The following is a 23267-nucleotide window of genomic DNA, read 5'->3' as shown; positions in this document are numbered from 1 at the left end:
GACTCACGCTGCACAGATGTTGCTGGTCCGAACTGATAAACGATCCGTGAAGCACAATATAATGAGTAGCGCAGTTTCGTTCCGCTTTCATTACGTTTGACATTTGGTGTTGCGCAACGTTGTGGTGGTTGCGCCGTCGCGCCAGCGCGGATTTTGTCGGCAGGAAAAATGGTTCAAGGAATCGTTCGATGCCGAAACGGAAGCCTCGTACCGAAACGGTTCAATACGAATACATGTACCGTTACACCCCTAGTGTATCTATATAGGCTTCCTCTCATGCTGATAGGATAGACGTGGTAATTACTGATGAGGAGTTGATTGGATAGATCATAAAACGTAAAACATAATTTCACAAGTTCACACTTACAAATAAGTCCGATAGAATAAATGGAATGCATATTTGGCGTGCTGTCTGAGAGGAGGGTATTTGCCCCGAACTCAGAGTACTCCCCCAAAAATTTGCAATCTAACGTGTGACAGCAGCCGGAAAATTATTTTGATAGCCCCCGTAAAACTTGCAGAACCTGAAGCTGAAAGTGTGCCAATCGTAGGAAGGGGATCGGTTAGTCACTGGATCGGGAGGACTTCTTGTGTCATCGGATGAGAGTTTGATGGTCGTGGCATCAGGAGGGTGAGCCTCACCCCTAAAATCCACTGGATCCGTCTACGGCACGGAACGTCAGCGCCACATTTTTTGATGCGTCCCTAGCTCGGCGCCAAAGTCCACTGGAAGCTTCTCAGACGCGTTGGTGACTTCTTAATTTTTCCTCTATGCCGTTCTGTGTCTGACTTCCTGCCCGGTACGATGTGCTCTGTCCTGCTTGATGCGGCAAGCGGCGAAAATAGACCTGCTACCTATTCTCTGCGGAGCGGAGCGGAGAGACGCTTCTGAGACGCGCTGCGTCCGCAGCTGGTGGACTTAAGAGCATTGACTATAATGGCCGCGATTAGCTCCGGCATCCGCGACGCTGTCGTTCCACGCCGTAGACGGATCCAGTGGATTTTAGGGGTCACTGGTAGTCGGCTGTGGGAGGTTGCACATACATAGGTGAGCTCTTGCGGGAGCAAGAGAGGTAACGCTGCTGCGGCAGTGATGTCAGGGTTATACGGAGAAGGGAAGCTCTTGCGGGAGTGGCTTGCGTTTCCCAACTATCCAAAGGATAAGTTGGACGGAGAGCTGAGCTGGAAAGAGATAACACGGCTGCGGCAGTGGAGTAAGTTTGGAAGGAGTAGTGGTGGCTCGTCAGGGGAGGCATGGGAGGCACAGCCTACTCAAAATGATGTCTCAGAATGTATTTCTTGTTTGTAATTTCACCTCTGTAAATGTAAACACCACGCGCTTCTTCCCAGAATGTGCCGAATTTGCAAAAAGCGAATCTGAGGGGATAGAGAAAGGGAGGGGGAGGCAAATCCATAGCCGGAGACTTGTGCCTCCGTTGGAAAAAAATTAGCCAATCACCATTGAGTACTTCACTTCCATCGATTAGGAGTGTTGAGAAAAGTAACATGGCTGAGGAGGCTTGCTTATATATCAGCCAATCATCGACAAGACGTAGATTACGTGATATTAGTTTGAACTGCTACCGCTGATGTAACTATGGAGAGTAGAGATATTAAATATTTGATCGCAAACAAATTTACTAAACTACTATTCAAACAGCTACAAATTCAAAGAAGACCCCATGCCTAAGTTGGATATAGCCTACAGCAATCAGCTTCACTAACCATCCGAATGTGCTCTTTTAACACGGACATTTAAAAGGACAAGAAGGATGGCTTTTTTAGGGTGATAGGGTAGGACTAGGTGAGGTAACATATTTATATTGTCTTGATTTCTGTGTTGTTTTCTATTAATATTCAGGTATATAAGTGACCAAAAAAGCCATTTTAAAGTAGTTAAAAAATCTGACCATTAAATTGTTGTGTATTTTAAAACCCACCAGCCACCACTGGGATGGAGTAACTGAGTTCTCTATGAAGAGGAGAAGGGCAGTGGAGAAATTTAGCCAGAGAAATTGAGCTCCTGCGGGAGCAGAGGAGATAATACTGCAGCCGTGCCAGCATTTTGGATGGAGAAACGGCACTTCTACCAGAAAGACTCGGGAGAATAAATACTGTAACAATAAATACATTTATTGATAGCCCAGCAAGCAATAAAGTTCTTTGGCGTAGGCCCCGTCCATAGCTCGCAATCCGAGGGTCCGGACTCTGCATTTCCTGCCTGAAGACGAAGGCAGGGGCGCAGCCGACCCCCTGGGAGGTATGGGCAGGGACCATCCTGGTGGTGGTAGGGAGGATGGAGGGGAATGAAAGCGTCAGCATCTGCGAACTCAAGCATGTGTAAGTACTGGTCTTTTATACCGCAGTATTAGACACGATTGGATAGATGAGAAGGTAATAAGTGACGTAGCAATTGAGTGTTCCTGGCAGAACTTACGCTAAAGCTTCCATTTCTGTGGGAACTGAGGTAGTACTGCTGTTTCGGCAGTCATAGTGAAGTAGGTTCCTGCATGTGCAGGTGGATGTTGCTGTGAGAATAGAAATATTTCTATTTAGTGGTTTGATGGAGTTAAAGTGGATAAGGTGCGCCTGTGGGTTTGGGTGTATGGGAACAAGCTGGTGTTAAAGAATTTAGCTTAGGAGAGTTTGTTGAACTTCTTTGATGTGGGAGCGATTTGATCGAATCCTGAAACTCTCCGATGACCAGCGTCGGAGATAAGTGCTTGGATCTGCTGCTGGGAAAGGCCCTTTTGGGCAGCTGGCTCTTTGAGGATTGTTCTCAGCTGAGATCTCTTCAAGTACTTCAAGCACCATATACAAGCACAAGATAGCAGGCAATCTATCCATGACATTGCAACATGCTACATGTCTGCAAGCCCAGTGTGTATCACTAAGTTGCTGGAGCTTCCTTGATACACCATCATACATGTTCGGCTGCACTTCAAGCCATTTCTGATGGATGAAAGATCCAGACAAAAAGACATCAATTCTTTCCAACAAAGAAAAGAAATGGCCAGCATCAGGCACACTTTTGATGGCATCTACTATGACCAGGCTGAGACGGTGTGCACTGCAGTGACCACATAAAATGCATGCTTGGTCACTGCTTGTATTCTTGCCTGGACACCTGAATGGGCCCCACTCATTACAGCCTCATCATACCCCTGACCTACCAGATTTTTCTTGTACTCCAAACCATACTTTTCCAAACAGCCAATTATTTTCTCAGTTAACCCAGCAGCATCCAGCTTTTCTGCCTCTTGACATTTTAGAAAGCTCTCATAAATCAAACCATTGTAATATTATCTCAGGACAATTGACATTTGCTCTTTTTTCGGAATATCTTTAGTTTCATCAACGATAACAGAAAATTGACCACTCTTTAACTTCCTGCATGATTTCCTCTTTTACCATTCCTGCCAAACAAGTTAGTATTTCATTCTGGATGGTTTTACTTGTATACTTAGCATTTTTAGGTTGCTGTTCAAATCTTATTTTAACAATGAGATCATGGTTGCCCAACAAATCTAGCATGGCTGAGAAAAACACCTTGCCTGTCTGAGTCTGGAGACTTGCAGTGACCCCGCTGAGCTAGATTTTCAGAAGCAGTTAGGAGAGGAATTTCAGCCAGAGTTTTGATGTATTTTGGATTTTCTGTTACCTTTTTCTGGTAATGTTCATCCATGACACCCAACAGTGAGGTATTTTTTCTCGCATCTTTTTGTTCTCTGCCCATGCCACCATCGCTCAGATTTCTCAGGTTTTGGCATGAGAAGAAAACCCACTATCTTTAAATGTAGCCGCCTTCCAATTACTGTACCCCTCAAAGGAGGTAAAAACACTCTTTGGAGCATCAGGGAGAGAAAAATATCTACAAGCAAAACAGTAGCAGGCATCTCTTGTCTGTGAGTATTCAAGCCATGGATGATTTTTGTACCAGTCAGCACAGAACCTCAGCTGGACTCCGCCTTGAAAGGTCTTTGGGAACTGTAGCTTTGGCTGGGTCGGGCCATCCAACCAAAATTTTGATATATCTAAAATACAAAATACAAATGTTTTAAAGTCAAATAAAAATCACTTATATTAAAATGCTACAATATGAAGCAAACATTGAACACCTAAAAGTTTATTTACAGCTATCTGAAATCTCTATTATTTTTAACATAATTACTTTTAACATAGATCTCACCAGTATCTAATAACATAAGCACTGAATGTAACCATAAGCAAGGTAAACATATATTGAGGTATGGTCCTTTACATGATAAATTATAGGTTATATAAATAAAATAGGTGTTTGCCTATTTTATGATAATGTAAAAATATTTGAAAGGCACCATGAACACAACATACCATGGGCACCTGACACACAGGGTGCTGATGTTTCAAGCTCTCTCTCTCTCTACTCTTTCAATGTCTGAGCTCTCTTCCTCTCTTAGCCCTCTCCCTTCCACTTCTTCTGTTTCTTCACTTCTTTTGAGCTCTTTGTCATCCATTTCTATATTTCTTTTGTCCATCACTCCATCTTCTCCTCTGCCTGCCACAACTTCATTTGTACCACAACTTCATCTTATCTGCACCTTCCACTCCCACAGTATCTTTTCGATTTGTATAGTATTTTTTTTTTTTTACCTAATTAATTTATCTGTAAAAATATGACAGTTATTCAGTTCCTGGATTTGATGATGTGATCTTCGATCGACTTCAGCATACGCGATGAGTCGTTGTCATGTGACGTCACTTGTCAAAAGTTCTGACAATCCTGAAAATGATGGCCTACTGAACAACGTACTTTTGGAAATAGTTTAGCATCAAACTGTCATTAATACACGCGAGGATAAAACTATAATAATATATAATATACTTACATGTATATTTATGTTTCCATTCGTTAAAAGAACCGGATAGTCATCTCTTGTGATCACACTGGTTGCGTTGCGGATCACTAAAACGAAGCAGTTCATTGAACCGTCTATGGCTCCCTGTCTACGGCTCCCAAATTTCTCATGTTTAAAACGTTTTTTTTCTGGCTTTAACATCCCTTAAGAGAATAGGAGATCTTCAGGCCCTGATGGTTGCCCCTTTGTGTTTAGAGTTTGCACCAGGTATTGTGAAAGCTTTTCTACACCCTAGACTGGGTTATGTTTCTAAGGTCCCCACTAATGTGTCACAATCAATAGTGTTGCAGGCCTTCAGTCCTTCCCCCTTTCAGATATCAGACCAAGAAAGACTGAATCTGCTATGTCCAGTCAGAGAATTGGATGCTTATGTCCACAGAGCTGCCCTGTGGCGTAAAATTGATCAGAATCAAGAAGAGGTGTTCCCATAGCATCGCTTCTATGACGCAGCATCTCGCTCCCTTCTCTGGGAACCACGGTTACAGATGTAACCTGAGACGTCTTTTATGTAGCTTTCTTTCTAATAGGTGCAACGACATTGCAAGAAGTAAAAAATGTTAGTGCTTTCAAAGTACAAAATAATATATAAATGGGCTAATTACTTATCTGACTTTAAACTAGATCATTAACATCTGAGGTTATGACTGGAACCTATGCTCCCTGAGAACAGAGAACGAGACACTGCGTCGATGACACTATGGGGAACGCCTCCGTGTGAACCGGTGTCTGAAAGCTTATCCAATCACGACAATCGTATTGACCGGGGACACGGCAGCTCATCCACTGCGTCAGGGGAGAGACCCTGACCCTGGTCCAAATCCTTTAGCAGGTCAGCCTGGTACTCTTGTAACACAGACATAATGTGCAAAGCAGCACCAGCCTGACCCGCTGCCGTGGATACCCTGTCATTCAAGCGAGATGTCATCTTGAGTGTCTTAGGAGGCAGGGCCGAAGCTTTCAGTGCCTCTGCCTCTCTTGGGGGCATCAATACATACCCGTGTTCACGCATCCCCTCAACATCAGCATAGTTTGCTCGCTGATGGTGATGGATGCGTGCTGAATACAGGTTCCTTCATGCCTTCTTGATATCATTGTGTTGATCAGGATGGAATGGAAGGCTCACGGGAGCTGGGGAAAGGATGGTCAGAAAGTACCTCCCCTCACGCGCTCCCACGTCAACTGAAGCCTCGCTGAAGCGTGCTCCATAACACCCAACAGCTCTACATACGCGAGGCAGGGAGGCTGTGGGGGTTCAGGTTGTACATCTTCTTCACCCTAATCAACCATCTCCTGCTCTCTTGGGCTGGGTGCCAGCAGAGCACTTGCTGCTGGATCAGAGGATGTAAGTGGCAACACATCCTCTTCCAGCAGCGCACGCCCACGAGCTTCTGACGTGCATGAGAGAGAAACACCTCTCTCAAACTCATCAGCGAGCTCCATCTGGGATCCCCACGATCTAAGTCTCCGCTCTGCCTCAGCGTGAGTGGGACCCGAACCGCTGGGTGCAGATGCCTGTTCTTCTTCCCTCGAAAAGAGGGCCAAACGAAAACAGAGTTTTCTTAGGGGAAAACTCTCACAGTTTGCAGAACCATGTCTCTCAAGAGCTGATCGTGCGTGCTCTTCGCCCAAACAGTAAACGCAGAAGTTGTGTGTGTCATCAGGTGTCAAAAACCTGGGACACGGATCCACACACTTCTTGAAACGTTTGTCAGCCATAATTCACCTTGAACGTTTTCCAGGTGATCGCAATTCAAACAAGACGAAAAGAGGATGACGTTCTCTAGGTGCCCCTTTTATACCTCCGGGTCGCACTAGTAGTGACGTCATAGGTTGACGATGGTCAATTCGATTGCCGTGATTGGCTAAGCTTTCAGACACCGGTTCACGCGGAGGCGTTCCCCATAGTGTCATCGAAGCAGTGCGAGTTCCCTTTCGAAAGGGAACTAATCCGTCACACTCTGGGAGTCAGCATAGTATTTGTGGCTGAAAATAAGTATACTTAGTTTTTTGGTAATTTAGATAAAAAAAATTTTGTTTTATTTATTTAACTTAATCTAATCTAGTTAAGTGGATTAAGGCTAAAAGTTTGCACAATTTAATTAAGTAAAATTAACAAATGTACTTTTTTACTGATTTTTATTGAATCCTCTGTTGTCCATGTTACTTAGGCTATCGCGCCGGCGCGCCGAGCTCACTTTTTTCCTTATCAGTGCAAAAAAAAGACTCAAATTACTCTGTTGATTTTGATCTTACATATAAGTGTTGTAGCCTACATTATTAGATCCTGTTAAGTGTCTATTTTTTTTGTGGATACTCTTTACACTTTTTGTCAAATAAAGAAAAATAAACATGATGCAAATTTTGCGTTCTCTCTGTCAGTGAAGTTCATTCTGAAACGCGTCCGAAAATGAACTGTAACTAAGTAAATACTTGTCACACAGGCACGAAAGATTTTTCGATATGAAGTTGAAATTCTCTTCTTTTAAATGAAGTAATTTATATAAAAAACAAATATTCTCAGTTTAGGTAATCTGTATGAAAAGAGAGAGATGTCAGTCTTTTTCCTTTCAGCTAATTATAGCGTATGACGTGTTAATGTGACACGCCCACTGAGAGCGCGCGCTATTCAAACGCTAATGTTGAGGCAAGCCATGAAAACGCCCACATCAGCTGGATAAAACATCCAAAAGGTTACCTCAGAAGTGCTGGTAGTTTCATTTCGAGGAGCTGGTGGTAGATTCTTTCCCTATTTAGCACCAAAACTTTGGAACAGTCTTCCTAACATTGTCCTGGAAGCAGACACACTCTGTCAGTTTAAATCTAGACTTAAAACATCTCTTTCACCTGACATTTACATAGAACATTATACATTTCTATTATTCAAATCAGTTAAATGATTATTAGGCTGCATAGATTAGGTCAGCCAGAACCGGGAACACTTGCTATAACACATGATGTACTCGATGTACTGATATCCAGATCAGTTGGTGAACCTGCGCCTGGACACGACCACAACGCATCCCTGCAGTGCCAGCCTCATCAGCCCTGTGGAGGCCTCATGGACACCTCTACAAACTCGTCTCCATACCGGCGTGACTCCGACCTCCAACCAGAGGGAACTGGATAATATTGTGAATGTTCTGATCCAATCTGACTTCTGACCTGTAATGTTGCCTGAATCATAATCACACACACTGTTCGCTCGTTGGCCAGAGGAGAACTGGCCCCCGACTGAGCCTGGGTTCTCCCAAGGTTTTTTTTCTTCTTTCTGTCACCTGATGGAGTTTTGGTTCCTTGCCACTGTCGCCTTGGCTTTTGGCTTGCTTAGTTGGGGACATTTAATATTCAACAATATTATTGATCTGCCTTACTTCAGGTGGACGATGACGCAATTTTCTTCTAGAAACAAACTTGCATTATTTTCATGTTATCACTGTGAAGCTGCTTTGATACAATCTGTATTGTAAAAAGGGCTATATAAATAAAGGTGACTTGACTTGACTAGAAAGCACAAGCTCCCCTCTTTAAAACAATGGCAATCAAAAACACACATGGGTGCAAACTGGACTTTTAGTTTTAATCCTAACATAACATTATCAAGTAAAACTATACAAAGAACTAATTGAAAATGATTTGCACATACTCAAATGATTTTTGTCCACTTTACTTTAGTTTCTCTAGTTCATACAACTAAATTGAATTGATAGTGTCACATGTTAGATTGGATTACATCAACTGAATTTTCCCTATGCCAGCAAAAGTCCTTTTTTTCTTATCCCCCAGAACTTTTGCATATCCATATTTTATACCAATGTGTTTTTGAATGTCTGGACAGCAAATTATTTCTGTTGGACAGTATTTTTTTCGAATCTGATTCAAACCACCTTTGTAGGCACAACGATACCGTCACAACCATTGGCGGAAATGCCGTAAGTATTCATACGGTATTCAAACGGTATGTCCAAAGAATTTGGCTTGACTTCAGCATACAACATCACAATATATACCAGTCTCCTGTCGAGTTTTTCTTGCACGACAGAGTTCTGCACCACAACTCGACAGGGCACTTAGGCTACGTTCAGACTGTCAGTCCAAATCCGATTTTTGTGCATATTCGATTGAAATCCGATTAGATTTAGCATGTGTGAACGCAAAAAATCACACAAAATAAGATTTTTTTTCCAAATCCTTTTCAAGCTTTATCCATATGTGGTTTGAAATCCTTTTCAAATTGCATTTCTGGAAATCCGTTTCAGTCTGAACGCTCTGATCGGATTTTGCATGGTTTATGTGACTTTCTCACACTACGTAAAACGTAAACGTCAGACGTTATATGAAACATGCTGAAAGTCGCTGCCGAAATAATGCTGTGTTGTTGCAAAGTGTCGGACGAGCAGAAAATGACAATATAACGGAGACATTGTAAACCGGCGGAGACGACGGCACGGAATACAGCCGCTCACACCAGCCTCCGGTTCTGCCCTCAGGAGACGCAGTACACCAGCGCGGCGGCGGCTACATGTTGTCATGTTGTAAAATTTTAATTAGACAACATCTCTATTGCAAACCCCTCCATGTTGCGGTTGTTGTTGTATGGCGTATTCCTACCAACAATGTCATTGCCATTGAAACCAATGCAGATATTCCAGAAAATGAAAGAGCTGCATGCACACACAAATCGGATCTGAACAGATCACAGTGTGGACGTCAATCATTCTAGATCAGATTCGAATTGGACACACAAATTATCTGATTTGGACTGACAGTGTGAAATATAGCCTTATTTGGAGAGCGAGATGATGCACCTCGATTTTTCTGCATCCGTTTTGAAAGCCTTGTCATATGTGGGTCGATACTTACAGCGTTACCAAAGCAATAGGTTGGTTATGTCTGGATACGCAAATCTTGATCAGTTGCAATTAATAGTGCGGACAGTCTGCCAGTAAAAATCTAATTTGAGGGGGGAAAAATCCAATTTGCCTGCAGTCTGAACATAGCCTTTGTGAATTGACCCCACTGATGTAATTGCAACAAAATAACATTTTAGCTCAAAAGTTGTTATATTGTGAATATATATTTAATGTACATTTACATTAAATATATATTTTTTAATACACATTTTATATGTTAAGAAATAGTTGGTGTTTGGTGGGTGTGGAAAAGAGGGAATTCTACTACTATTCTAACTCATTTCTGTGTGTAAAGGTCAAGCAGGTGATTGTTGATCTGGCATTATTATACAATATTATTATTGATGAAGATGTTGCTGATGCTGCTAATGATTACGGGGGATGGGTTGCATGACTGAGCTGTACAGTGAACAGTGTAACTCTGAGCTCATGTCATGTCCACCCCCTCCGCGGACTCCCCCTTTATCTGCGATCATACTGAGACCCAGCACAGGCTGAGACAGCACCGAGGAGGACAGGAGCCATGGCCGTGTTCTCTGCGCTTCACTTACTCTTTCTGTTACAGCTGGTGACATCGGCACTCGCCCAGGTAAGAGATGCGGGACGATCGACTATTAACCGGCCGCTTCGGCTCATTGCTTGGGATCTGCATATCCATATTAAACGGGTCGATTGGTTGCTGACTATAATAATATCCAGGCTGAGAACTTTAGCGCATTGTGGAAACAATATCAGTTAACCTCAGTGGGTAGCTAACGAGTTTGTAACATGTATGGAAGTAATCACCCTTTCGTTTATAAACGCTTTTCAATGCTTTGTGGACTGACTGTAATGTGTGGACTGTAAAAGTGCAGAGATGACCTGACTCTTCAATATGCTGTGTGGGTGTAACTAAAAGTTAACATCTTACTTGAATAAATCTCATCATTAAGATGTTACAACGTGAGGGAAAAAATCAGGTTACCGTACGAAACATTTTTGTTCACAGTGTAACGTGATCGTCAACAATGGCATCTTTGTGAGAACTGTGCAGTGTTTGCCCACTTCACTCACCTCACTTCATTTGTGCTCATTATGTTGGTCTTTTTCTGCCTGAATATTTAAAACTGCTATATGAATCACTTTTTGACCAGTTGGTATACACTGATAAACAGATTTATTTTGAGTTTTTAATTTGAGTCGTGTTGAGACAGGAGGGCAGTCCCCATACACTGTATGAGCTGAGAACAAAACACCTGTGGAATTCCTTTCTTTTCTTTGTACATTTGCTCATCTGATTATTGTCCTTCTTGATGGTGTGTCTGCATCTGTTGCAGAGGCCGGGTCCTCGAGGCACACTGGGGACGCCGGGGCCACCGGGACCCCCAGGGAAAGATGGCATCGATGTGAGTTTAGACACATTATATCTAGATTACATTCTCTTTATCAGTTTTTATTTGCTTCACATTTTAGGTGAAAAATAAGAAAACATCTAAATATTCGTTTTTGACAGATTTAACAGATTTTCATTATGTGAATTCAATTACTCTCATCATTAATCTTCACGATTGGCAAGGTCGGGGAAAAACAATTTCATTTTCTAAACACCACTGTATTGCAATGTAATGGTTTAACTGTTTAGACAAGCCGTGAATCCTTACAGACGTTTACTTGTTAAAGGAAAGACTCTCAGGAATTTACGCATGCAAACGATGAAAGCTGTGAATGTTTCCTTAGTAAACGAAAATCTGCTTAGCGCAGGCTGTGGCAGTGCAGTGACAGAGAGCCCATTCATTCAGCCTCAAACCAAACACACTCGTCTCGAGTTTCCCCGACCCCCTCCAGCTCGCTCTCCTTCTCCACACGCTCCTCGTGTTATTCAGAACAGCAGAACAGCTTTCCTGACTGTAGATGTGTGCTAATGTAGTCATGATTGAGAAACTCTGTGATCTCTGCAGGGAAAACCTGGCCCTCCTGGACTCCCCGGAAAGCCTGTGAGTATCTCCTGATCTTCTCGTAGCGTATGAATGCTTGCACTGGTTTACTCTGCTGGTGCAGTGCTAAAGATGCCGGAATGGCCGCTACCTCACATCTCTGATGGTTCAGTGCTTCTCCATGCAGATTTTGTATCAGTAATGAGGTAGACTGTCATGTCATGTCTTAAGCCCGTCCAGTGAGGACAGCAGCCGGAGCACAGTGCATTATTCCCATGAAGCTTTTTTGGTGAAGATGCAATAAATGACATGTAAACATAAAATCGAGACAGATTATATTGTGTAAGATGGTGTTTTACCTTAGTTTGTGTTTGGATGGCAGGGGCCGAAAGGAAAAGCGGGTGGCCCTGGGGCCGCGGGGAGCCCGGGACTGCCTGGCCTTCCTGGTGTGGATGTAAGTCATGAACCAACGCAGCATTTCCAGCGGCACACACAAACTCTGGGGGATTCTTTAAACTCATTTATGTAAAGGAAATCATTTAAGCACTATAAATGTTGGCGTCTGATCATGGAAACGTCATGTCCTGTAGGGTTTGACCGGTTCGGACGGTCCAGCTGGCAAAGACGGACCCCCAGGAGCAGCAGTAAGTAACTCTCAGTTTTTATGAGTTGAGTAAAATGAGTCTCTCCACACCTAAACATAACCCGTTCACACACTTTTCAGTTTGGAGGTGTTATGATGACTAAAGCCCTTCTACTGTAGTATTTGTCTCTGAATCTCTTTCTATTTAAGGGAACTGTTATGCCCCTTTCACAGGGGGTAATATAGGTCCACAGATAATTTATTATAGCATGTCCAACTTCCTCTATTTGGGTGTGAGCAAAAACACGCCGTTATTGTGTGTACCTTTAAATGCAAATGAGCTGCTGCTCCCGCCCCTTTCCAGAAGAGGGCGGGGCTTTTACAGCTCATGCTTCGGATACTTCACTACAACAAAACTGGAGAATCTTACGTAGCTAAAATGTTAGAAACTATGTTTTATTACAAAAAGTTTGTGAGGAGCACGTTATTCCTGTCCTAGCCGGCCTTACATGTTCAAACCAGAGATGAACACTGACGGAGAGACTCAGGAAGAATGTTTCTGAACGCTTAGATCAGGGGTCTCAAACTCAACTTAACTGGGGGCCGCTGGAGGTAGAGTCTGGGTCAGGCTGGGCCGCATCAAGTATTCCACACAAAAAAAAAAATAGTATTCAAGTATTCCAAAAAAGGAGCACAACTGATCCAATCTTCTCAATCTTTATTATTAACGTTTATTCTGATCTGTTCCTCTGAATTTGAACATTCCTTTCTGTACATGATTGGTTCTTCATGAGCTGTCCTTCTGACAGTTGAAGTTCATTTTACAAACATTCTTTTCCTTTTCCTTATAACACATTTTTGTGATTGTTATATTTGCTTATGTCCTTTTTTATTTCCAATATGAAATTGAATGTTTTTTTGGAAGGCACATTTCCTTTTATTATACTTAGAAAAACAATTATTGCTTTTGAAATACAAATATTTGCAGTCATGTCTGCCCGTCTTAATGAATTCTTTCTACACATGTATAGTGTCTCAAGGCAAATTACTGACTTTGCACAAATCAAAGCAAACCTTTTTATCAACCTGTTGGACACATATTACAAGCTCAAAATGACTATTCTCACATTGTTTTAGAGCAAGGGTCTCCAACACGTCGCTCGTGAGCTACCAGTAGCTCTGGCCTGATTGGTGGTAGCTCGCCAAGGGGCCGTTCACATATCGCGCTCACATATTTTGCGCGCTCAAGTTCGTTATTTCAAATGTAGGCGCGCGGCAAGTGCGCTCATAATAGAAGCGACGCGCTCATTTTTTCCAGGCGCGTTATGTTTGTACTTCGCGGTTGTCTATGACAACTATTGACAACAAACCCACCGTAAGCTGTCACGAGACTATCTATGGTAGACCATAAGGGATAAAAAAAAAAAACGCACATGCAACGACGGGCCGCACTAACATTAAACTTTAATGTCAAATAGGGGGCCACAAAATATCACCACGCGGGCCGCGAGTTTGAGACCACTGGCTTAGATGATGGTATTATGTAGTTGTTGTGGAGTTTATTCAACCTATCGGCTAGCATGTTCCGCCCTGATCCTCTATGAACTGTTGTAACGCTGCTCATGTGGGAACTGTGGTAGGGTGTTGGTATCGATCCATCATCAGAATCAACTGTTGTGCAAATCCAGCGTTGAACTGACCCTCATTTGCGAATGCAGTCCGGTGTAAAATAATTCGCACAAACACATAAGACATTCATTTCTTTGACACATTTCCTTCATAAATGAAATGTATCCACTGTGTCCTCAGTCTATGGAGTCTATGGAGGCTTATGTTCATTGGTACATCCAAAAACAGAACATTTGTAATGTTTATGTGGCCCAGATATAATATCAATAGGAGTTATAGCGAGGATATAAACATGGCGGACTAAGTTTCGGCACACTCAGGGCGAGATCTATGCTAATAGGACAGATCGTCACCAGTCAATGTGATGCCACTTGTGGGCGGGACCTGTACAATGTGATGCCACTTGTGGGCGGGGCCTGTACAATGTGATGCCACTTGTGGGCGGGGCCTGTACAATGTGATGCCACTCGTGGGCGGGGCCTGTACAATGTGATGCCACTTGTGGGCAGGGCCTGTACAATGTGATGCCACTTGTGGGTGGGACCTGTACAATGTGATGCCACTTGTGGGCGGGACCTGTACAATGTGATGCCACTTGTGGGCGGGACCTGTACAATGTGATGCCACTTGTGGGCAGGGCCTGTACAATGTGATGCCACTTGTGGGCAGGGCCTGTACAATGTGATGCCACTTGTGGGCGGGGCCTGTACAATGTGATGCCACTCGTGGGCGGGGCCTGTACAATGTGATGCCACTTGTGGGCAGGGCCTGTACAATGTGATGCCACTCGTGGGCGGGGCCTGTACAATGTGATGCCACTTGTGGGTGGGACCTGTACAATGTGATGCCACTTGTGGGCAGGGCCTGTACAATGTGATGCCACTCGTGGGCGGGGCCTGTACAATGTGATGCCACTCGTGGGCGGGGCCTGTACAATGTGATCCCACTCGTGGGCGGGGCCTGTACAATGTGATGCCACTCGTGGGCGGGGCCTGTACAATGTGATCCCACTCGTGGGCGGGGGCTGTACAATGTGATCCCACTCGTGGGCGGGGCCTGTACAATGTGACGTCACAGTAGGGAGAAAACTGGAACGGTCACGGTGAGTCAAGTCATCTTTATTTATATAGCGCTTTTAACAATATAGATGTTTCAAAACAGTTTATAGACACTGTTATAGATATTGTTATAGATATAGATATTGTTGATAGACACTGCTTTTGATTTGTGGGGATTATAAAAAGAGGAGTGGGTGGATTTTACTATTGTAGGCTGCTTACACACACTGTGGACACACATCAGTGTTCAAACACCATGCAAAAGTGAATGCTGCATAATAGTTCCCCTTTAAAAACTCCTTTGTAGGTGTGATTTTCAAGCAACATTTTGTGTCCATAAATCATGTGTTCATATTGTGTGCTCGGCACAGTGTGCAGCCATAGCAGAGCCGTGGGCCGCTTTAATGAGGATCAGGTGACTTCAGATGAATTCCTCTTAATCCAGCCTGGAATGTCAAGTCTTCTTCCCACCACAGGTTTTCTTTTAATTAGTTTCTTGGAATCAGCTGAAATCATCATCACTCTGTGTGGCTGATAGCAGCGAGCTGTGGATCGGGAAGTTCATGTGATATTTTATAACAAAGAAAATGTGTTGCACAATGACACTGAGCTATTCAGTACTGAAGGATGGGATTTACATTTCACATTACAGTGATGAAAAACTGTGATCCTAATGATGAGGCTATTCGGCGAGAGGCATACTGTTCATCAACCCAATGTTGTGTAAAAAACTTCATCTCATCAAATAGTGAGTTAAAAAAGTAAGAAAGTATTTGTAACAAATGCAATATTACATAGAGAAATGTTTTGTTTACGGCTTAAAGTGGACCTATTATGCAAAATTCACTTTAATACGGTGTTTGAAGACAGATGTGTGTCCACAGTGTGTGTAAACAAGCAGCCTATAATGGTAAAAATCCACCCAAATCTTTTTTTATAATCCCCATAAATCATTATCAATCTCTCAGAACAAGCTGTTTCACATGTCCCCCTCCCCCGAGTAACCCCAGAGTGCAGTCAGGGCGATGGGGGCGGGCGACACATGTGGGCGGGGCAACACGTGTCGCTCCGCCCACATCTGATTTTATTGGTTTATAATACAGGAATCTTATTGGCGTAGACGCTTGAGGCATGAGCATGCGCATTCCTTTATGAATGAGTCTATGGTATGAGTTTATGAATGATCTAGGACGCTGTTTGGCCATAAGTCAGGGCCACTTTTAGTGGCTGCATGACTGCATGAAATACTGGCATATCAAAGAAGAGATCATTTCTATATAGGCTGATTTAGACAATATTTTTCCGCATGTCATGCAGGGCTCCGTAATTTTACATCATTCGTTTATGCTTCTTCGTTTTTCCATTAGGAGCAGTGAATAAACACAAACTCAGGATTTTACACAATGATGATAATTCACTGTATTTCAGTAAAACATCGGATAAATCTGAAAATGTGTTTTATTTTATTTTAAAGCAAAACCACAGTGACAAATAAGACAATAATAGGCTACCAAATAGCATACAACCCCTGGCCATTGGGTTTTGTGCGTACAGTGGGAATAAAAACCCTGCAGTGCTGAAATGTGAAAATAAATAAAAAAATATTTTTTTACTAAAACATGTTATTATGTCGATCTATAGCAAATATTGTTATTTATGTGCTCAAGAGCGTATTTAAGCAATAGCCTACATGTTCATATCACTTCTCTGCTGGCTATTTTATTTATTTTATTATATTATAATTATAATTGCACAGATTTACAGCAGTGGGTGTTTTTATGGTTATGCAGCTAGCCTATATGTGTTAATATTTAAAAACATTTTTATCCCGTAGCCTACATATACGCATATTAAAACATGAACACGGAATAAATAATGGATTTTTAATATACCTGATGTCACAGTCACAGATAGTCATACATGTTAACCAGTTGACACTTATTAGAAAACATGAATCTTTAAAAACTATAATATGGCTTTACAGAACCAATATATAGGCCCTCATATTTTATTAACAGATAAACAACAAGGAAACATGAGTTTGCCATTAAACATTGTATTTGCACTTTGTACCAAATAATGCAAGCATTGGACAACAAATCTCGTTAAATCAGCTGCTTACATTCTTACAGTGAATTATCATCATTTGCGCTGATCCACCGATCCTGATAGAAATATGAAGAAAACAAGTGAATGACGTGCTAATGTAAAACATCTCCCTGAAGTACAGTGCCGTCACCAAGCGTTCGTTTTTAAACAATAACTTCATCTTTTCTGTGTCTTAAGTACAATAAAACATTAGCCAATAGATCTTAACTAACATTACCATGGTAAACCGATAATAAGATACGATTAAAGTTCTGAATCGTCTACACCAATAAGATTATAAACCAATTAAATTGGGGGTGGGCGGAGCGACACGTGTTGCCCCGCCCAAATGTGACTCCGGCTCAAACATGAAGCCTGCACTCGCTACTGGGTATTATTCACATTTTGCCTGAGAGAAATTCTCAAATGTTATGTTGTTCCAGTATCTGAAGCTCGTGTAGAGGATCGGCTGTCGTCTGAACGGGGCGGGAGCAGCCGCTCATTTGCATTTAAAGGGACACACACACAAAATGGAGCGTTTTCCCTCACACCCAAAAAGGGGCAACTTTGACAAGCTATAATAAATGATCTGGGTGGTATTTTGAGCTGAAACTTCACAGACACATTCTGAGGACATCAGAGACTTAGGCCTTGTCCACACGGACACGGGTATTTTTATAACCGGAGTTTTTCCTACAGCGTTTAAAAAAAAAATCCCGTTCACACATGCTCGGTCTCCGTCTACATGAAAACGTAAAAACACGCTATCAAGCGCAGTCAAGAGCATGCCACGCCAGCAGGCGGCGATATAAACCTTAACCGTAAAGCCACGTTGGCCAATCAGAAGCGCAAATCTGACGTCAAACACATAGACAGTATAAGAAGTGGACAGAGCCATCTCATTGGAACTCAGTTGAGACAGTTGAAGCCCATTTTTAGCGATTTTTGAGCACTTCCGTTCCTGACGCACAGACTCAAACCGACTCAAACTAAGCTTGATGGCGTGAGCAACCTGTCTGACAGACGTTAATCTTCTAGTAGCTGTGCGTGAAAATTGCCAACGTTAATCTTGCAGAGACGGAGAACTTGAGCAAAGAGTTCTTTGGCGTGAGTGAGCAGGAGTAAGTATTCCGTTGCTTTTATGGACTCATTATCTATGGGCTTCTCCCTTGACGGGGCGTCCCCCCGATCGCCTGCGAGCTTCTCCTCCTGTCTGTACGGTCATTTCTGTACAGCGCGACAGAGAGTCGAGTGGTTATGACGCAATCGTTAGCCTATTTTTACTAAAACTGTTTCTACGGGGCCATAATGTAACATAGAAGGTAATGGAGCCCTTTATACATTGTCGTGTTTCTTTAGAAATAAATAATGGACAAATGGAGTCTTTGAACGCCTCAGATGTGAAGTTATTCGCTGTCAAAGTGACGCCAAAATGAATGGGAGTCAATGGAAATGCTAACGCAAGTGAAGTTCTGCTACAACATGGCGGCACCCGGCCGGCTTCAACTTCCGGTCGATGGATTACCCCCTTGGTCAAACACAGCGGATAACGGCGCACACTCTGACGTCGCAAGGCAAAAACCCCGGTTTCACTGTCTACACGACAACACTGTAACCGGCGTTTCTGAAAATCCTCACCCTGGCAGGGGTTTTCAAAAATGTTCGGTTTCAGTGACCTGATACTGCGTTTCCGTGTGGAGGAACGGCCGAACCGCGTAAAAAAAGTCACGGTTATAAAAATACCCGTGTCCGTGTGGACAGGGCCTTATATTACATCCTTTGAAAATGGGCATAATAGGTCACCTTTAATTGACATAAAGACCCGCACCTGCATTAAATCTTCTACATCAGGTAGACAAAACATATGTATTTCCTCATGTAACACAAGCAATCAAACCAAAATTAAGTATTCAGAGTTGATGCATTTAAGAGAAATAGACACACAGCCCAACACGGTAATAATTACTGTAATAAAACAATACAAAACTTCTACCTACATCATGAGAACAATCATACAGGCTGTTTTGAACAAATGTTGCTAAACCACCCCACAGGTTATACAGACCGTAGAGGTCTACAGAAGAACCAATATGAGCCTTTACTGTCATATCATTTCGGGATAGGCTATTTTAGTGGATTCACTTCATTTTAATGTGGTATTCAAATTGTGAATAGATTATATACATTGTAGCCAATCCCACTGCGACTGTAAAGTCTGAAGTGATTGACTGGCTACAATGCTCAACGCTGTGATCAGAAACCTTTGACCGTCACACTACTGCGTGAACACAAATACGCACGGGACCGTTGAGCGCAGCTGCCTGACGGTGGGGTTCGCATTGGGTCGGAATAGTCTGGGCTGTTGGACCCACGGTCCGCCTGGCCTACTGATTCCCCACCCGCACCGCAAATGACAACCTAAATATTATTCCACCCGTTACATCCGATATTAGCAGTTTACCCATCGGGCGGTTGAGTTTGGGGAGCTTCCATCATTGGGAAACGCAAACTGTTTCTGTCTCCTGTTTCGCAGTTGCCAACTGAGACTTAATATTGTGTTGTTGTTTTTGTAGGGAGACCCAGGACCTCCAGGACCAGGTGGACCCCCTGTATGTGCCCAGCATGAGTAAATCCACTGTAAACACAGTCATATGACACTGCAGTCACAGGATTCAAAGAAGTTCTTCAGTCACACCTGAAAAGTGTAGCTTCTTTATTATATGAAAGTCTCATAAACAATTCATGCCGACACCATCATTTTCTCATGCATTCAAACCACCATCATTACTTACACTCTCAAAACATTGGTGAACTTACCTGCACTCTCAAAACATCATCAATATGCAGTATATAGTGTCCTGATGACACGCATGGCCAGGGTTTGTGATGAGATGTGCTCTCTTGTCGTCCTCAGGGCAGAGGCAGGCCAGGAGCTCTGGTGAGTACAGCCGGTCAGAGACGAGGATAAGAGGAGGCATTAGCCCAGTGATGGCTCAGTTCAACCCGGGGCCTAAGATTCAATCTTTTTGCACTGGCTCCGAGTTGTTTTATGTACATTTATTATCCAGCATGCATGGATACACAACAAATGTAAATGTGTGGAGCGTCTGCTCTTCTCTGATCTCAGGGTCTTGCTGGAGAGAACGGGCTTCCAGGTGGAGCGGGCCCTCAGGGGCCGCCGGTGAGTGCGCAAACACATGTTGTCGTTCATTTGTAATGGATCTACTAGAACGCTGTCTACACTGCACACATAAAGCACTCGTTCAGGCACAGTGATCAGTGACGCTGGTCTGTGATTGGTTGTAGGGGCCGGAGGGTCTTCCAGGACTTCCTGGTCTTGCAGGCGTAGATGGACCTCCTGTAAGTACATCTCAAACTAAAAGTGCAGAAACACATTTCTTTTATTTGAATAATCCCGTTTTATGTATCATCCTCCTCCTTTTAGGGACTTCCAGGAACTCTTCCTGAAGGCAATGGAGATCTGCTGGTGAGTTAAAGCCACTGTAACGTCCTCAACACTGTGTGTCCAGCTTACACACATCCATCTCCACATGTACGGTCTTACAGTGTTGAGAGGTTATTGTGAGTGTCATCCCGTTTTCAACACACATCTTTATTTTTAGACTACTGCGTCTGTAGGAAGAGCTTCTTACGAGGAAGGGTACATCTTCAGTGGTCTTGTTTTTCTCTGCATGCAGATTGATTACATCATTGTCTTGTTTGTAGTGTCCGGCCATCTGTCCTCCGGGTCCTCCTGGACCGCCTGGGATGCCTGGATTCAAGGTACTTATGATGATGACACATCTGTCTCTCATTACAGTAGATATCACAGATTGCTGAGCTGCTTCTGCTTTCGTTTAGGGTCATACAGGTCATAAAGGAAGCAAGGGAGAGCTGGGGAAAGACGGAGAGAAGGTGAGATTTTACCACCCTGGAAACACTATTCTAAAGCTGTCCAGAAACTGTGTTAAAACTCTTTGAGATTGAAACAGAAGCCGAAAACAGCTTGTTGTGATGTGTTTCTCTCCATCAGGGTGATCAGGGGCCGCCTGGTCCTCCGGGAACCCCAGGGACAGTGGGATTACAGGTGGGAGAAACTCACACGCCGTCTTACTGTCCCTCAGCTACACTTACCAAGGCCTTAGCAATGTCTTGAACATTTGGGGGAGATTTAAAGGGAATGAACTATATTTAAATAAATATGCACACATTCACCGTTAAGGGCCGTGACACACCAATAGACTACTGATACCTGCTGATACGGACAGATCTTCCCTGACACGCAGACACAGACACACGTGCTCGTCGACCGTGGTCTGCAGTCTCTGTGTGTGTTCATGCAGTCGGCGCACAGTCGGCTTCCATCGCCGCCAGTTTTTGTGACGTCGGCTTGGTGTGTCATGGCCTTTAAGTCAAGTCAAGACAAGTCATCTTCATTTATATAGCGCTTTTAACAATGGAGATTGTTTCAAAGCAGCTTTACAGAGATAAACATACAATTTACGGTAACAGAGATTGTTTTGGCTTTATAGCGGTTCTTGAATACTGTTATTTCCGGCTAAAGTTGGTTTTGATTGATTCACTTCCAGCAAAATTATCATTTGTTATTACATTAGGGGCCACTAAGACGACGGCGTTCTCTCTAAACAGACTTTAAACGCGAACCTGTGACCTGATGGCGTTCACATGCGCATTAAAAATTGATTCTATAGTTATATTCGTTTGAATATGTGTGGGCAGGTTTGTAATTTCCCTACAAACCATGCCTAAACAAACTACTTTAATCGTATGCCTAATATTTCCAAGACGGCTCTGTTGATGTTTCTTGTCTCTCACATTCAGTCTCGAATTACATTACATGAATTATGTAAATAATGGGCCATTATTCATAGGCAATAGTTTACATCATTAGTCGTTTAAGAATGATTTTTTAAATATTGAATGCTTAGCTATTTACATCTCTCCTGATACTCTTTCACTGTTAAACTGAAGCATTGCTCTGGAATGCGCACTCGTCCTCTGTGAACAGTAGGCTCCGCCCGCTTCAGTTTGATCTCGCTGTTAGACCGCTGAGCAGCCTAAAAATGTCACTTTATAAAATATATATATTATCCTAACAACAATGAGAGTAAATGGAGTGCTCCAGATCAGTGTTTTCCAACCTTTTTTTGCCACGGCACAGTTCTGATGAGGGAAGAATCCCATGGCTCTCCACTAAGCACTAAATCAAAAAAATTGCACAAACATGCATTGCTGCAAATGGCATATTAAAACTGGATATTACATTAAAAGTAGTAATCACATTTAATGTGAAACGAGCTGAAGTCAGGTAGGATCACAATAAGGCCACATAGGTAGCTATATGATTTTGTTGGTGATGATGATTAAACAACAAATGTAGCTACATATCGTTGCTGTTGGGCGGAAACCTCATATTTTGTTAATAATTAAACACAGTGTCATCTGATTTGGTATTGTGGTTGTATATATGGTCAGACAGGTGCATGTGTCTTTATAATACTAAGATTTGATGAAAATCAAGCTCAAATGGAGGTTTTAGACCAGCGGATGACAGAGATGTGTGTTTTGTCCATCACTGGAACAGTCTGTGAACTGCATTACGTGTTCATCAACTTACAGGTTGTACAGTTTATATGGGCGCTCAGTTTTTCTTGCCGTTGAATGCATTTGGACAAAATCTCAGGATATAAAAGATGAAGTGCTATGCTTAGTATATTTAAAACAGTATATTGGCTACAACTAGACTCTTCTTCGATCTTCTCTCTTCAAAAAACAAACAAAAAAAAAACACTCATTTAAAGACATAGTGTTTCTTGAGTAAAGAAAATGCTGTACTTGTTCAAACATCAGTTCTTTATCTACTGTATTTTACAACTGCTTTAACAGTGTCTGTGATGTGAAATGTGGTGCATTACTTTATTCAAACATAACCCCTACTGTGTGTTGTGGGAAATGGTGTAATTTTAGGAGCTTGTTTTCTTCTTCCATTCCTTCTCTTGTTTGCATTAAGGGCTCTCGAGGGCTGAGGGGTCTGCAGGGGCCCGGGGGAGCAGTGGGACACAGAGTAAGACCTCAACAACATCACACGACACGTGTCCTCATATTCATTACAATACATGCAGTCACACATATGCAGAGGGATCTCCAAACTTCTCTTGCATCTGCTT

The 23267-nt window shown here is 42.8% G+C and overlaps 1 protein-coding gene across 1 annotated transcript in view; it reads left to right on the top strand.

The window, feature by feature from the left end:
• The first annotated feature begins 10321 nt into the window (after positions 1 to 10321).
• col9a3 (collagen, type IX, alpha 3) overlaps positions 10322 to 23267 on the top strand; it is a 36889-nt gene continuing 23943 nt past the window's right edge. The window contains exons 1-14 of the mRNA XM_056261291.1: positions 10322 to 10397; positions 11125 to 11193; positions 11746 to 11781; positions 12104 to 12175; positions 12312 to 12365; positions 19653 to 19688; positions 19994 to 20017; positions 20207 to 20260; positions 20386 to 20439; positions 20525 to 20566; positions 20806 to 20862; positions 20941 to 20994; positions 21113 to 21166; positions 23111 to 23164. Of these exons, the coding sequence (XP_056117266.1) occupies positions 10332 to 10397; positions 11125 to 11193; positions 11746 to 11781; positions 12104 to 12175; positions 12312 to 12365; positions 19653 to 19688; positions 19994 to 20017; positions 20207 to 20260; positions 20386 to 20439; positions 20525 to 20566; positions 20806 to 20862; positions 20941 to 20994; positions 21113 to 21166; positions 23111 to 23164 (726 nt within the window). The 5' untranslated portion in view covers positions 10322 to 10331. The remainder of the gene's footprint in view (positions 10398 to 11124; positions 11194 to 11745; positions 11782 to 12103; positions 12176 to 12311; positions 12366 to 19652; positions 19689 to 19993; positions 20018 to 20206; positions 20261 to 20385; positions 20440 to 20524; positions 20567 to 20805; positions 20863 to 20940; positions 20995 to 21112; positions 21167 to 23110; positions 23165 to 23267) is intronic.

Source organism: Rhinichthys klamathensis, unplaced genomic scaffold (genome assembly GCF_029890125.1).
Source record: "Rhinichthys klamathensis goyatoka isolate OS25496 unplaced genomic scaffold, OSU_Roscu_1.1 h1tg000010l_1, whole genome shotgun sequence".
NCBI lineage: Eukaryota > Metazoa > Chordata > Actinopteri > Cypriniformes > Leuciscidae > Rhinichthys > Rhinichthys klamathensis.
This window is presented reverse-complemented; position numbering and strand designations above follow the sequence as displayed.